Genomic DNA, 15014 nt, shown 5'->3' with positions numbered 1-15014 from the left:
TCACAAATTCTCATTCATGATACAAATTTAGACATAGATCTAGATTCCACATTGTAAATTTAAAATTTTTGTACAATGTAACGTTGTGCATAAAAATACAATTGTGACAGATTCATGAATGATCCAATAGGAGAAAGACAAGAAACTGCAATTTTCTCCCTAAGTCATCAAAATCAAAATGTGTTATATAGGTAGTAGCAATGCCAATGGCAATAGAAATAGAAAATACAAAAACTACAAGGTAGTAGGTAGCTCATCAATTATCATCATCAAAATCAGCATCATTTTCATGGTCACCATTGCTCTCCTCTGTTGGATCCTCCTCCTCTATATCCAATGTAATCTCTGCATCTGCTGGTGTGGAGGATGACCCCTCAAGAGTATCACCATCATCAAAAGTGACAGGCTCTAGCACTGGGTCATTAAGATCCAAGTTGGCCAATGCCAACTCAACACTGTTGTCCAAACCCATATCATCAGGAAAGTATCCCATATCTTTGTCTTTCCCTTCAACTACTCATCCCTCTGTCTGTAAATAAGACGAAGGTTGGTGTGCAATAAACCAGTGTCTCTGCACTTGACTCTATACAAATTCCCATATGTGCTGGAATTCCTCTCACAATATGAGGATGAAGTCACCTAAGAGAGGAGCCTCATGGCTAACTGTTGTAGAGGGCTTGTTGACCCATGAGTTGCCCACCCAGAATATGGCTTCTTAGCCCCCCTGTCTCTAATCACATCATAGCCTGCAAATCGCCCAATGCTAGTGGAAAACTCTGCGAAGGCATCCTCCACCTCATCAAGGGATGCTCTATCCTAAAATATTTGCCTCATTGCATCCTTCCTTTTCTGTGAAATTTCACCATCCATGTGAGCAGGGAATCTGCGGGAAGGTCCACCATTCAGCCACTCATGGATGTAGTATTTTGGGTTCAATCAGTGAGCCAAACAATGCAAAGGTGTGCAATTCTTGTCCAACTTGCAGACAAGAATATCTTGTATGGTGGTGAAGAAGGCCTATGATGATGTCTCATACTCAGGGCACTCACTGTAAAATAATGGTCCTCGCGGACTCAATCATGGAATCTCATACTTCATCAACCTCTCCTAGGATGGGTTGGTCTGTATCTACAAATCTTAGCAAAGCAATGATAGGGTCCATGATCTTAATAGTGAGATCTACCCTCTCCCACCAAGCATCATCTAACACTATGTCCTTGACTCTTTTTGAGGCTGCTTGATCTGTCTTTCTCCAAAAATACCAAAACTCTAAAATAATCATGGCCCCAAGAACGATCTTGACCTCCCTCAACCTCTTCAACATGATGAATGAAGAAGAAAATTGTGTATATGCAATCTTCAACAATCATAGATGGGTGTACTCCTTGTAGATTGCGAGGGCATTTGTACGATTTTGTACAAAGTTGCGGATATGTCGTGCGTCCTCAATAATACTTCCAATCCAAGGCACATCAGAAGCAATAGTTTTAAGTGCTAAATTAAAGGAATGGACAATGCAAAGTGTCCAAAATACTTGTGGATATTTAGATTCCACAATCATGCCAACAACCTTGCAAACAGGGACATTGTCTATAATGATTGCATACAAGAATCAACAACTACATCTTCAATAACTTTAATGAACAACTCACCAATATATTGTGCATTCTTGTATTGTCCAAGTGCATCTACTGATTTCAAGAAAACTAGTCCATTCAAGGAATGGACAATGCAGGTGTCCAAAATACTTGTGGATATTTAGATTCCACAATCATGCCAATAGCCTTGCAAACAGGTACATTGTCTATAATGATTTGCATACAAGAATCAACAACTACATCTTCAATAAATTTAATGAACAACTCACCAATATATTGTGCATCCTTGTATTGTCCAAGTGCATCTATTGATTTCATGAAAACTAGTCCATTCAAGGAAGATGCCATGAAGTTAATTAGTGGGTGGTGTGTTGGATCTGTCCATCCATCAGAAACAATACTAACCCTAGATGTTGACCATTATGATTTAATTGGCTCAAGCATTTTGTCCACCTCTTTCTTTGCCTTAGTCAGGAATGTGGTTCTAAGCTTCCCTAACCCAGGAGGCACATAGCCTGATGGAGCCCCTTGAGTTAGAGCTCAACACATCTCAAGAAATAAAGGTGAGCGTGCAACATTAAGGATATGAAGTTCAGATAGAAAAAGAATGCAATGGTGATATCAAGCTCTTCCCGTCTCTCTTTCTGAAAAATCTTGTCCATTGGACCAAGTGCCACTGCCTTTCTTTTTGTTGCTTGACCCACACCCCCACCAAAACTCTCAAATGGAAATTTGCTGCTGCTTTTCCTCAAGAATGGAAGGGGATCATCATTCTTGTTTTTTTTAGATGATGCAACCACCCTTGCCACACCAACATTGGCCTCTTTTTCCATTTCTTTCCTCTTAGCTAAAGACACATTTGCACATGCTCCAATTCCACAACCTGGTAAGCCCAACAAATGAGCTTTCACACGGTAATAAGTGCTCTTGAAATGATTGTTGCAATAGTTGCATTTCCAAGCAACATTGCCTCCTCCCTTCAACTTGTTGCTTGGCCTTTGATCTCTTGTGACATACTTCCACAAGAGATATTTGCTTTCTTGAGCCTGCTGTCTTTCTAAATTTATTCTGCCCTCAACATTTGAAGTTGTTGTTGCAGCCCCACTTCCAATAGAGGGAACATTTGCAGACCCTGATGAAATTGGAAGAGGAGGGGCATCACCAATGGGGTCATTCTTCCCCTTCCTTTGCCCCTTACTTACTGCTCTTGATTGAGCCATGAATGTTGTAAAAAAATAAAGCAAAAATGCACAAAATTGTAAAAAAATGAGCATGCAAATTGCTCTAGGAAAAATGCAAAAAAATAGAAGCAAAATGCACTTACATGTTGCTTGAATCACCTCCAAAATGCTCCCAAACCCTTTTCTAGTCACTCCCACACACCCACAGCAAGAGAGGCACTCAACAATGAGTGAGAAAAGGGCCCAAATCAGGCTTCAAAGGTTGCGCGACACACTTTTTAGAGGGATATGTGTACCAAAATCAGGATTCACTGGCCCATCGAATCGGACTCGTGTGCCCATCGAATCCCATGTGCCAATCGAATCCCATGTGCCATGGCACACTAGAGTCGCGAATCAGACACGTGTCCTAGAGAATCGTCTCTAGTTCGTGGGATTCATGACATTGGGGGGAGGATGAATCCGATTTCTTAGATCAAAACAAATGCCAAACAAGAAGATCACAATGTAAAGAGACACCAAAAATAGGCTCCAAGCCAAGGCAAAACCCACAGAGGGGAAAACCCAAAGAACTCTTCTTATAGAATCACTTTCAATGAAGACTTCCAAGACCTCTAACAAATACCAAACCACCAAATAAGAACCAGGCCATCCACCCTCTTTTTTGTACTTCGCACATGTGAGATAGGACAGAGAAACTCATCCAATACCAAAACAAGAGAGAGATCCTTTGTTGCCTTCCTTCTACTCTTCATCGCACCTCTGTTCCAACCTCAAAATGCTCAAGAAAGTTGAGTACTCAAGCGTATCAAAAGAGGTCAAATCGTCTTCTTTTTATAGGCCTTCTTGTGGGTGCACATGACTCTTCAAGGCCAACATAAGGAGTTGGCCGACCTAATCACCTTGATGGTTTCTAGAGCTTTCAATTACATAATATATTTCCTTTTCATTTATACATGAGCCTCCAAGGGACTTTACATTATGACTTTGACTCGACTCCCTAGAGCACTCAATGAGTGCTTGACCTAGGACCAAAAATCATGGGCAAGAAACCCATTTACATATAAATAATTTTTTCTTTTACAAAAATATATTTTCTTTTTCTTTCTTTTGACAAGTACAATGATTACATCAAGTCATGATACAATTACAATTATGAAGATCGATAGTTACATCTTTAACACTCCCTCTTAACTAGGAAGGTATTCATAATTGACCACAGGTACAAGGACAGTACTTCCATTGAAAAGTTCTCATAAGAAGAGTCGGATTGGTATGCCATCTTGTAAGCATCAACATTATGATCAATATACAACCAACATTGTCAACATAGCAAGGCCTTGACTAACAAGCTCTATCTCTCAATAGATCAGAGCACAATGCTGGGAGGCTTTACGTGGGACACCACACTACCTCTCAAGACACATACCCCATCCAAATGTTCACAAGGTATGTCCTTCTAGGACTATTCTTATCTTGGATTCCCAATCCTCAAAGAATATCGGTCCTCTTCAACCACTCTTTTCTTGGATACCCCTGTCAGATAGCATTTGAGACTGATACTCCTTGAGGATAGTCACGAGACTACTACCTATCTTGGATTTACAATCCTTAAGGAGTATCTGTCTCAGATGCTTACCCAATCCTCCGAACACCATTCTCTCCTCATGGCCTTCACTAACACTTACGGTTGTTAGTCCTGGTCTAGTGCACGACACATGAATCAGAGAACCATATTCATCACTCACACTTAACCAGGGACGAGCTCCCTCTCATCTAGGGAGAAGTGTTCATGATCAGCTACTATGATCTCCAAGATCATGACAGTAGCTCTCATGGCTCTATCATCATCACATGTGCGAGCTTTGACCTCTCTGAACATCACTAAGCCCTTTCTCATAAACAACTTTATTCAACAAGACAAGGTACACCATCACTTTCCATATCATCAATCTTCATCAGTTGCATGTTCACGAACCAAACATCATAGAGTTTTAATCTCGCTCCCTCTGAACATCGGGAAAGTGATCTTCCAAGACATGACCAATCAGCTATTTGCAACTTGCTACCTTTCTTGTCAGTGTTCTTCTTCTTATCAGCGTGGTGTACAATGTCATCAAATCCTTTGGACCAAGTTCCAAAGTCAGCTACTCAATTCATGGAATGGAGTCATCATTATTAACTTCCTGTAATGCATCTTCTTAGGTAGCAGAAACATATCGAATATTAGAGTCATCGGATAGCTTCTTCACAAGATGTCATGTCTTGTCTTCATCAACATCCTTCATCATGGTCTTCCTTCAAACATCTAAACAAGCAGAGTCATCTTCATATCGGGCTTACTGTGTCAAAGCTTCTGCAACTCCCTCTCAAGTCAGTAGTTTTTCATACTTTATGAGACCATATCAGACGTTGATCACTATCCTCATGTCTTCATCCGGAAGAGCCCAAACAAGTCCATGGCACATCATGCTCACACAACTAGGCATATGCTTGCAACGTGCTAACATGACTTAACTAAATCAAAGGAGAATCTCAAAACATACATACCTTTTACTTCAATCGGTTCTAGTCTTCTTCAAAATGCTCCCCATCTTGATAATGAGGCTTCATCATGTTGTAGTTGTACCGACAAACTTCTAGGAAGCTTGCTCTAAATCTTAGAGAGTAGAAAATGTCTGCAATATCATCATGGTCCTTTTTCACCAAGTGAAGAAATCTTCCCATGAAGTCATTATATGGAGGATCCTTGAGTGACCCTCATTAACCAGCTATTACATGAGCTTCTTTACTATCATGTGTTAGATGATTGTTATCAATGCATCAGACTTTCGTATAACGGATTTTTCTAATATTCTTCTTTACCAGCCATTCACATTTTCACGACCATTCTCCTTACGAATCTTACTTTATATCATAGTTCCCAAGGATCAAACTAGATTACCAATCTACCATTTTCCAGGGTCCTTACAATTCCCTCCACTCATCAAGGTTGCCAAAAACAAAGGATCTGCTTTACATAGCCATCATCTTCCTGTACTTCCTGTACTTGCAGTATTCATTGACAAGTACAACCAAGCAAAATATGTAATAACAAAAGCATGATGTCAATCTGTCAATCAATGGAAACTTAGAGAATGTACTCCTAGGGCTTTCAAGTACAAACCCTAGATCATGGGACTTGATGTCATATTCAACTTATCATCCTCATCAACCCATACAAGAAATCAAGAAATAGGATTTTTATGAGGGAACAAGTAGGTTAGGGTTAGGGTTTCCATATGATTAGGTCTATCCACATACCATCTAGGGTTCACAATCCTAGACATCAACAACTTTCAAAAACAACAAAAACTACAAACTCTAGAGCCATACAACCAACCCTAAAATATTTCATGTTTAACAAATAAACATATTTTACATACCTCATGATTACGTACCTCTGTCCTTCATGATCATAGAGGTTGCTATAAGGCCTGCTCCGATGCCATGATCGATCTTCTTATCAAAAAGCGGTCAGACATTTCTTTCAAGACCTTGACTTGCTTCCTCCAAACAATAGTGTTGCTACCCTTGACTTTTATGACAGCTTTAGGTCTTCAAGGTGATCTTCTATCACTGCTTCCAGGGGGACTATTCCTTTTCAAAGATCTTCTATCACTGATACAAGATTGCGGTTTCTTCCTTTCTTGAGACAGAGATCCAAGATCTTTGTCTTGAGATTATCTCTCAACATATCTTCAATCGTATCTATGCTTAGCTACAGGACTTCAAGATGGATCTTGAAGCTTCCCACCACCGTATATAGGAGATTGTTCCTTCAAAAAATCAAAAACCCATTGTAACATAATCACAACAGCCTATAGCTTCTTCCTCTCTCCACTATAGGGATATTTGTCCTCAAACGTGACAGGGAGAATAGATTTCAAAGACTTGAGATGACCCTATAAGTAGGGGTTTCCAAGACATAGACTTTGAGTAATATATATATGCTCGGAACAAGTGTCACAAGGTCGGCTTTCTATGTGATTTCTCAAGCTCGAACTTGTGTATATATGCTACAGGATTGTTGCCTTTTTTGCATAAGTTCTCATCCTCTATATCACTTATGTATGTACATAACTACTTGCATTTCTCCTTTAGATGGATGACAAACTTAATTCGTTCCACAGTTTTCTTAATGCACAGGTCTGTAGAAAAGGTCTCGACCTTTTTTATAGTGACAATGAATACATTTAAGCCCACGACCGAGGTAGGAGGGAGGCTCAACCCACAACCTAGGTGGCACGTGTGAGAGAATCATGGTGATTTTGTTCACTCTCCTTCACTTGAGATGACTTCTCCTTATCAATTCAGCTTACAAGTGGGACTTCCTTTTGACCCAAAACTTGGCTCAATTTGACAACTGCAATCTGAACTTGCTGCACCTTAATGTGCACTAGTTCTCCTTTGCACGTGTGAGAATGATGACCCAAAAACAGATCCCAAGAATTTAATTCTTCTTTGTTAGAATCTTCTTCTTCTTCGCCAATTTAGGTCTCCTTCTCTTTGCTTGATTGAACTTGTTGTGAGCTGCTTGGATGGTCTCCAAATGTGGTCAACTTCCCTCTTATATATAGGCTTCTTGAGAGCCTGTTTAGGCCGACTTGTCATCTCTAGGAGGCCGACTTCACTGTTTGATATGCCAACTTGTTGCTTGCACGTTGACAAGGTCTTGTAGGGTCTTTGACTCTAATTTTAACTCAAATAAATTATCTTTACAATATGTAACACGCACAAAAGGGTCTTCCATACATGACAATGACTCTTACGACTTGTTGACTCAAAGACAAGCCCTAGAAGCACTCAATGGGTGCTTGACCTATAAATCAAATATCCTTGAGCATGAACCCATGCTTCAAGAATTACAATAATAATTTTATTTTTCTCATCAAATACATAAAATCATGATTACATATGTCATTATGAAGACTGAACCTAGTTACATATTTCAATAGGTTTCGACCTAAAATTTTGGTGTCTACTGTCTTTGATTCTGGGCATTTATGATTTTAATCTGATGATGAAAATAATTAATCCTCTGAAAAGAAAAGATTAACTAATTGTAAGCGAAATACTGATTCACCCTCCCTCTCAGTGTTTCCAACGTCCTTGGGAATTCTTGGTATAGAGTGTTCTGCTTTCGAGATAAAATATTGTATTATACTTGTTTATTAGAAGCATAGTTCCTCCTTCATAAAATTTGGATGCCTTGAATAGCTTGGATCTATGTGCCATCATGAATGTATAGATTGTTCGAGTCTTAAGTCACAATAGGTTCTCAAAAATTCGGACCTTTGTTTACATTTGTAATCTCATTAACTCCTTCGACCTGTTCCTTCTTTTGATATATCAGAACACAAGATGTTCTGACTGTCACGTTGCAAAGATATAAGCGTCATGGAGGACATTCTTTATTACAAAGGTAGATGCTATTAGCACAGAAATGTTAATAGAATTTTCGTGTCACCAAGGAGAGAATTATTATTGAAATTTGCATCAACATTATCACTGAATCTCACATCATAATGGAGAGATATGTCATAGAAAAACTCGCATTACAGAGGCCCTTGAATCTTCAAAAAATATGTTGCTACAGTAGGCTTAGAGAATCGTCACAGAACCCTTTTGCATGGATCAAAGAACATTGCCTCAGAGATGTATTAGCTTCAGAGATTTGTTCTTTATTCTCGTTTGAGAGAGAATACTGATCACCACTAGTCCTTCTAAATTTCGGCCTTTATCCTTTACTATATCTTTCGTAGATTGCAGGTGGAGGAGACTAGTTGAATGTGATTTCTAGAAGAAAGTTTAGCCACAGAGACTATATCATAGAGATTTGAACTGTACTTTAATAATCTTATCCTTATCCCTTTCTTCGATCTTGAAACAAGCTTCGAATGGTAAGAATACAGACCTATCTGAAGTGGTCTTTAATTTCGGTCCTCCAGAAATTGATCTTTTCAGATCTCTTGGACATATGCTATAGATCTCAGACCATTGCCTTTCGTTTAGAGTATAGACCACAGATTCAAATTCGTACAACAGAACAGAGTTTGGATAGATTCTACAGAGTTCAGATCAAACTTCTTAGGTTACTGCTACAGGTATCTCAGGATGGAGTAGTCATCAGCAAGAGAGAGAAAATTATCTTTCTTCTTCGATCTTCCTTAGCTCTGATACCATGTTGAAATTTTGAGTAGATGATAGAATTTAAGTTCATGGTAATTACTCGTGATGGATATCCATTATTTTCTTAGTTTTTACTTGATTAGTTATGTCATCAAGCAATTACACATTAGCAAAATATAAATAACATAATGCACAAGAGACAGAAGACACCAGAAATTAGGCTCCGAGTCAGGGCAAAACCCCACAAGGGGAAAAACCCAGCCAATCCTTCTCTTACAGAATCAGATCAAAATGAGATATCCAAGACCCAAGACCAAGACCAAAATTGCCACCAAAACTTGAAGTCCAGCCCCCTCCAAGTCATCTCCACATGCAAAGTCAACAAAAGTCAAACTTTCACTTTCCTGAAATTTCGGGCCCACAATTGCATCAGAACTTCAGTCTTTCTTTACAGAAATTCTCCCACATGTGCGAGCTCTTCCTTCCTTTCTTTTTCATCCTTCTCTTCATTAGTTAGGTGCAGAAGATATGTATGATGATGATGAATGAATGTGCTCCAAAGTGATCAAACTGTCCTATATATATCTATATATATATATATATATATATATATCTGTCCAGGAGGTTGAATAGGTGGCTCTTGGAGCCCAGGCCAACTTGTTCCCAAGGAGGGCCGACTTGACAGTTTTGGTGGTCTTTGACTCAATAAATAAATTATTTTTCTTTTCTTTACAAAAGTCCAAATGGGACTGACTCAAGTACAATTTCTTTGACTCAAAATAATTTTTCATTTTGACTCTTTTGACTCTTATAAGCATGAAGAACATGCTTTGACCAAAAATAAATAATAATAATAATAAATATGTCAATGATAAAAAAAATCATTTTATTACATTATGAAGACTGACACTAAATACATTTTCAACAATGCAAAGATTATGTGCTTCAATGCACTCTATTCTTCATTAATGACAAATCCATAAAATGTGGACACCAAAGTTTATGATGGTTTCTCAAGTAAAAAGTATGAACTACTCTACTCTGTTCTGCTGATTTTTAATGTGCGTATATACATGTAGAGGACTTTCAGATCAAACTCATGAACTACAATGACTAATTCACTTGGGGAGAAACTAATTCATAACAAAACTCTTATCCCTGTTGGAGAAAGATCACATTCTATAATCAAAAGTGGCAACAAAAAAGTGGCCTATCAGATAAAGGCATAAAGAAGATGCAGAGCAAAATATTACAGGTTAAATTGTACCGGCTAACTTAGTTGAAAGATGAGAAAACCTGCCGAAGTAATAAGCTTGATAGATTTAGAGTAATCTAGAAGAATGCAGAAAATGTCCTTGATTGGCTTAAAGAGAACAGTGTATAATATGCTGTTAATCTTGAGATAAGGACAGGACTAAAGATGAAAACGGAGTTAAGAAAACTAGGAACATGATTGTAGCATTTGACCGAAAGCACATAGCAGTGGACCTATTTAGAACAGTGAAACTTTAGGCCTCAGATGTTACTTCATACAGCACATAAGATAATCAACTTCTCGTGAACAAGAAGAACAAGAAGAAAAACACAAGCCTTGGAAAGGAGAGAGATAGTACCTCAGCTTAACCCCATTAAAATTTATAATCTCAGAATGTTGCCTGTGCCATTCAAAATACTTTGATGCTTCAGGTTTATTTTCTGTCCCAGGAGTACTAGGAGGTAGAGGTTCAACAATAGAGTTCCATCTTCCACTTGCATATCTTGTCATCTGGGGAGATGCATCTTGTGTTTGTTCCCTCGCATAAATATTTTTTGCAATCGGGCCAGTTGCATGATACTCAGCACAAAATTCATGCAGTCTTTCCCTTAACTTTTGCATTGCTTCACGATGCTCTGATAGTGAATATGCTTGAAGCAACTGTGACTGTGTTACCCTATTGCATATGGTTCTGCACAGTTCTGGGCTGAAAAGTGGAATTCCAAATTCTAAACTTAGTGGAACCCATTCATATCTTGTAACTGTAGGAGAAAAATTATCATAAACATCTATCTTATGAACCTTTATTACACGAATATATCCTATAGTCCAAAGTTGGAGTTCCTTGGCCAAATTTGTCAATGTTGAATTCAGTTGTGTAATTTCTTCATTACCAAGCCCAATCTCCTTAGCATATGAACCATCTAAATTGTTCAAAGGCAATGGTATATCCTTTGTAATAGGCATTCCAGACTGATTTAAATCAACTTTTAAGAGGGGCTGAACAAGCACAGCTGAGTATCTCAGCAAAGAATTCAAGCAATGTAAAAGAATGCTTCCATTTACAAGAGTACCATCAAACTTGCCACCCAGTCCTCCTACATTAGATCCATCCCAAGCCCACATAAAAGCTTTTTCACACCCTGCTAAGGGTGGAGGAAGAATTCTTAGTCGCTGACCTTTCATCAAAACAATCGAAATAGGACCAGAGCCTGCAGCAGTGTATAGAAACACTTTCAACCATGGGGTCAAAGAAGCATAAGATGGTGGACCAAAATTGATGTGGCTTGCACCTCCAGGCAAAATTGTTGGAGGAGAAGAAGGAAGAGGAACCATTGAAACAATGATGTCATAATCACGACGAAATAAACGATTCAATGTTGCTGGTGCCAGGCCAGCTAAGCTTTCACAGCGAAGGACATCTACTCGATATTTTCGCTTCCGCTTCACACGATTCTTTGCACTGGCAGTGGTTTCAATAGAGCTCACAGAGATTGCTTCCTGATTGAAGCCATGTTCTTCCTTTGTCAACTGGTCAGGAGAATACATGGAAGAATTTTCAGTTACTGTGCTAAATTTTGGCAATGGATCACTTGAGGAAAAAGGCTGAATGGCAGTCTGGCTGATTCTAGACTCAGATAAACTCAAATGGAGGTCTTGACTTCCAGAACCATTTGATTGTACTTCCTCTAAACCATTTAAGTCTATGGTACCTTTTTGCAGATTTTCACCATTAGCAAAGCCACCTATGCTAGAGTGAAGGTCAATTAAGTCAACAACATCTTCAGCTGAACTGTCAGTATTTAATCCACCTGATCGAAGACACTCAAGGGCACATCGGAGACTGAACGCATGATTTGCAAACTCTTGCAGCTCACCCTCAAATTTTGTGCCTTCTAGTGTCAGCAGATCCTTGCAAAGCTCTGCAACGCTAGCATCATCCAACTTTCCTGCTTCATAGAGGGTAACAGCATGGGATTTCAAGCCTGCAAAATGAAAGTAGCTGCCAGTTATGTTAAGTCAAAAATCCACTTAAGTAGGAGCACTGAAACATATACCAATAAGATTTCTAGTTATCAATCAGATTTGCTTGAGCACTTCCCAGATTAACAAAAATGACTACAAAATTGACTGCACATATATTCAGACATAATTAACAGTTGATCTACATTAATTATTTAAAAAAAAGGATTAAATTCAAATTCTTTAACCAAAAGAATTAAATTCAAATTAATGTTCAGGTTTGAAGAGTTCAAAAGGCTACCCCCTATCCTGAGTCTGATTCAGCTGCAGGTAGGTTATTGATTTAGCATATGCACCCACCAAGATATTCTCATCTCTATAATGTGGCCAATATTAATCTCTTCAATTTAATTGCTAGCTTGAACGACTCAGAAGCTCAAGCTTGGAGACCAAAACATAGGAGAACATTTCAACCAATATGATTCAAGAGTGCTGACTAAATATGAGAAGTTGGTCATTTGTGAATGATGCTCATGGGATATTGGGTCATAGAGAATAACATGAATATTAAATACTCCTAGTGGTTAATATCCAAATAATGATATTACATGATGTTGGGCTGTGGAAAGCCTCACACGTGCTTAAATAAAGATCAAAGGAACTTTCAATGAATTATTTATGAAGCACAATACTCTAACAAGGTTTTGTGAATGGGTAGCAAATTAATTGGGCTTGACTACGGGGAAATAATCCATGGTTATGCACACTTGAACCAAACTCGTGCTGGGATGGGTGACCTTCCCGGGAAGTCTTGGTTACTAAACACCAAATATTCTTCCCACCTCTTGCCCCTCCTTTTTATTCTTGTATCTCCTATTCCAAATTTGGAATTCTCTGCCAAACTTGGATCCATTTTCTCCAAAAATAGAAATACTCTACTTTTCTAAAAATATCCTCAGTGCTTTTCTAAATATAGAACTTGATTTTCTAAAAATATCAATATGTACAAAAGCAACTGCTTTTCAAAACTTTGTTGATCTAGATTGTCATTGATGTCAATATGGCAATATTTAGGATACTAAATGACGATATGAAGCCAAGGAGAGGCAGAGCAGATCCGTGAAGTGATAGGAGCAAGACGCCAAGGAGGAAAGCCATCAGGGAAGCCATTGGAAGTCAGAATCGGAGCAAGAGAAACATATCGAAGCAAGAGTAGCCATCGGAAATCACAGAGAAGCCACAGGAAAGCCAAAGAGTCAAAGAAAATAGCGGAGGATCATTGCGGCAAAGAGCATAAACAAAGTTATCCGATAAATCGTATCATATCGATGTTTTCTATTATATTGAGTTATGTAACACTACTCAAAACCCTCGATTGCGATATGCAACACGGACCCGATAGCTCCATTCAATACGACTTAATGAAACATTGCGTCCACTGTATCGGAATTGTCATATCGCAAGTCTTAAAGATGTCACGTTCAAATCTGTTGATTGCGATATAATATTGTGGACCCGCTACACCGTTATAATATTCTCTAAAGAAATATCGCATTTGCCTATCGCAAGTTACGTATCGCAAGTTTCAATAAAAGCTTGACACATTCAAACTGCCAATTGCGATAAGACTTGTGGACTCGACAGACCGCCGATTGCGATAAAGGTGTGGACTCGAAGATTTATTTAAAACAATTTAATAAAATATCGCATCCGGTAGGGGCATTCGACAATCGGCTATGTTATAAGCACGACTTGTAAAAGACCTCTGAAAGTTGTGATTGTGTTTGAGGTAATGACGGGGATGTGGGACCTCATGTGGGTACGGCCTCTCCTATGAAATTTTCTGTAAACAAACAAGTCTGTGAATAATTGGATGAATATTCATAAGTCGGCCTCTCCCTCCAATGAACGTGTCTCTTGGTTATTGGTGAGGCTCATATAAATATAAGTTAAGATGCCTCAGTTCTGATCATCGATCTTGTGCATCTATCATAGAACATAATGACAATTCACAACTTGTGAACGTGAAGGAACAGTAGGAAGAAAGTCGAAGGTCGAGTAAGCGAAGAGGAAGCCGAAGGTCCAGCGGAATCCGCAGGTCAAAGCATTCTGTTGACTGGGTTAATCATTGAAAGATTGCACCTATAATGAATCCTTAGAAGTACAACTCGGGATCTGTTAAAAAGATTGCATAAGACAGGGTTGTTTTATAATTGTACGCACAGCCTGAAGCCGCGACAGCCACTCTTCTGACGCAGTTTCTCCTGAAGCGTACTCCTGAAGCAATTACCACAACAGTTAGAACAGAGGGTTGAAACCGAGAGTTGTGTGTGTGCAGAGCTTAGTACAGTTCATTGAAGATACATTGATGTCGTGTAAAGACTATTGAGGACCATGATGTGACTTGGAAACTTTGTTTGGGTAAATATGAAGAGCAATGGCGACACCTTCCATGAGACAAGGTTGTAATTGATGATGTAGCATGGAGACTACAGTGAAGCTGTAGATTGGCAGAACACAATGAAGAAGATTTTGAGAGCAGAGAATTACTATCAAACATATCTAGACAAAATATAGCAGTGGGTTGGAGCCTAGAGGGTTGGTGTCCTAAAGGTTGGAGCCTCGAACAAACAAGGTAGGTGCCTAGAAGGATAGGGTTGGAACCCTAGAGGATTGGTGTCCTCAAGAAACCAGGTTGGAGCCTGTACTAGGAAAGGGTTGGTGCCCTAGGGGTTGGAGCCTCTAAACACAAGGTTGGTGCCTTGAGAAGATAGGGTCGGTTCCCTAGAGGTTGGAGCCTCACAAAAAACCAAGTTGGTGCTTGGCAACAGGTTGGAGCCTAGGAGA

General features: G+C 39.0%; 1 protein-coding gene across 1 annotated transcript in view; it reads right to left on the bottom strand.

Moving 5' to 3' along the window:
- Positions 1-15014, bottom strand: part of LOC149266793 (FAM91 carboxy-terminus protein) — a 177223-nt gene that overhangs the window by 9238 nt on the left and 152971 nt on the right. The window contains exon 9 of the mRNA XM_089409113.1: positions 10564-12190. Within this exon, the coding sequence (XP_089265239.1) occupies positions 10564-12190 (1627 nt within the window). The remainder of the gene's footprint in view (positions 1-10563; positions 12191-15014) is intronic.

Source organism: Pinus tabuliformis, chromosome 6 (genome assembly GCF_031772625.1).
Source record: "Pinus tabuliformis cultivar Carrire ecotype Pingquan chromosome 6, CPIR1, whole genome shotgun sequence".
Classification (NCBI taxonomy): domain Eukaryota; kingdom Viridiplantae; phylum Streptophyta; class Pinopsida; order Pinales; family Pinaceae; genus Pinus; species Pinus tabuliformis.
This window is presented reverse-complemented; position numbering and strand designations above follow the sequence as displayed.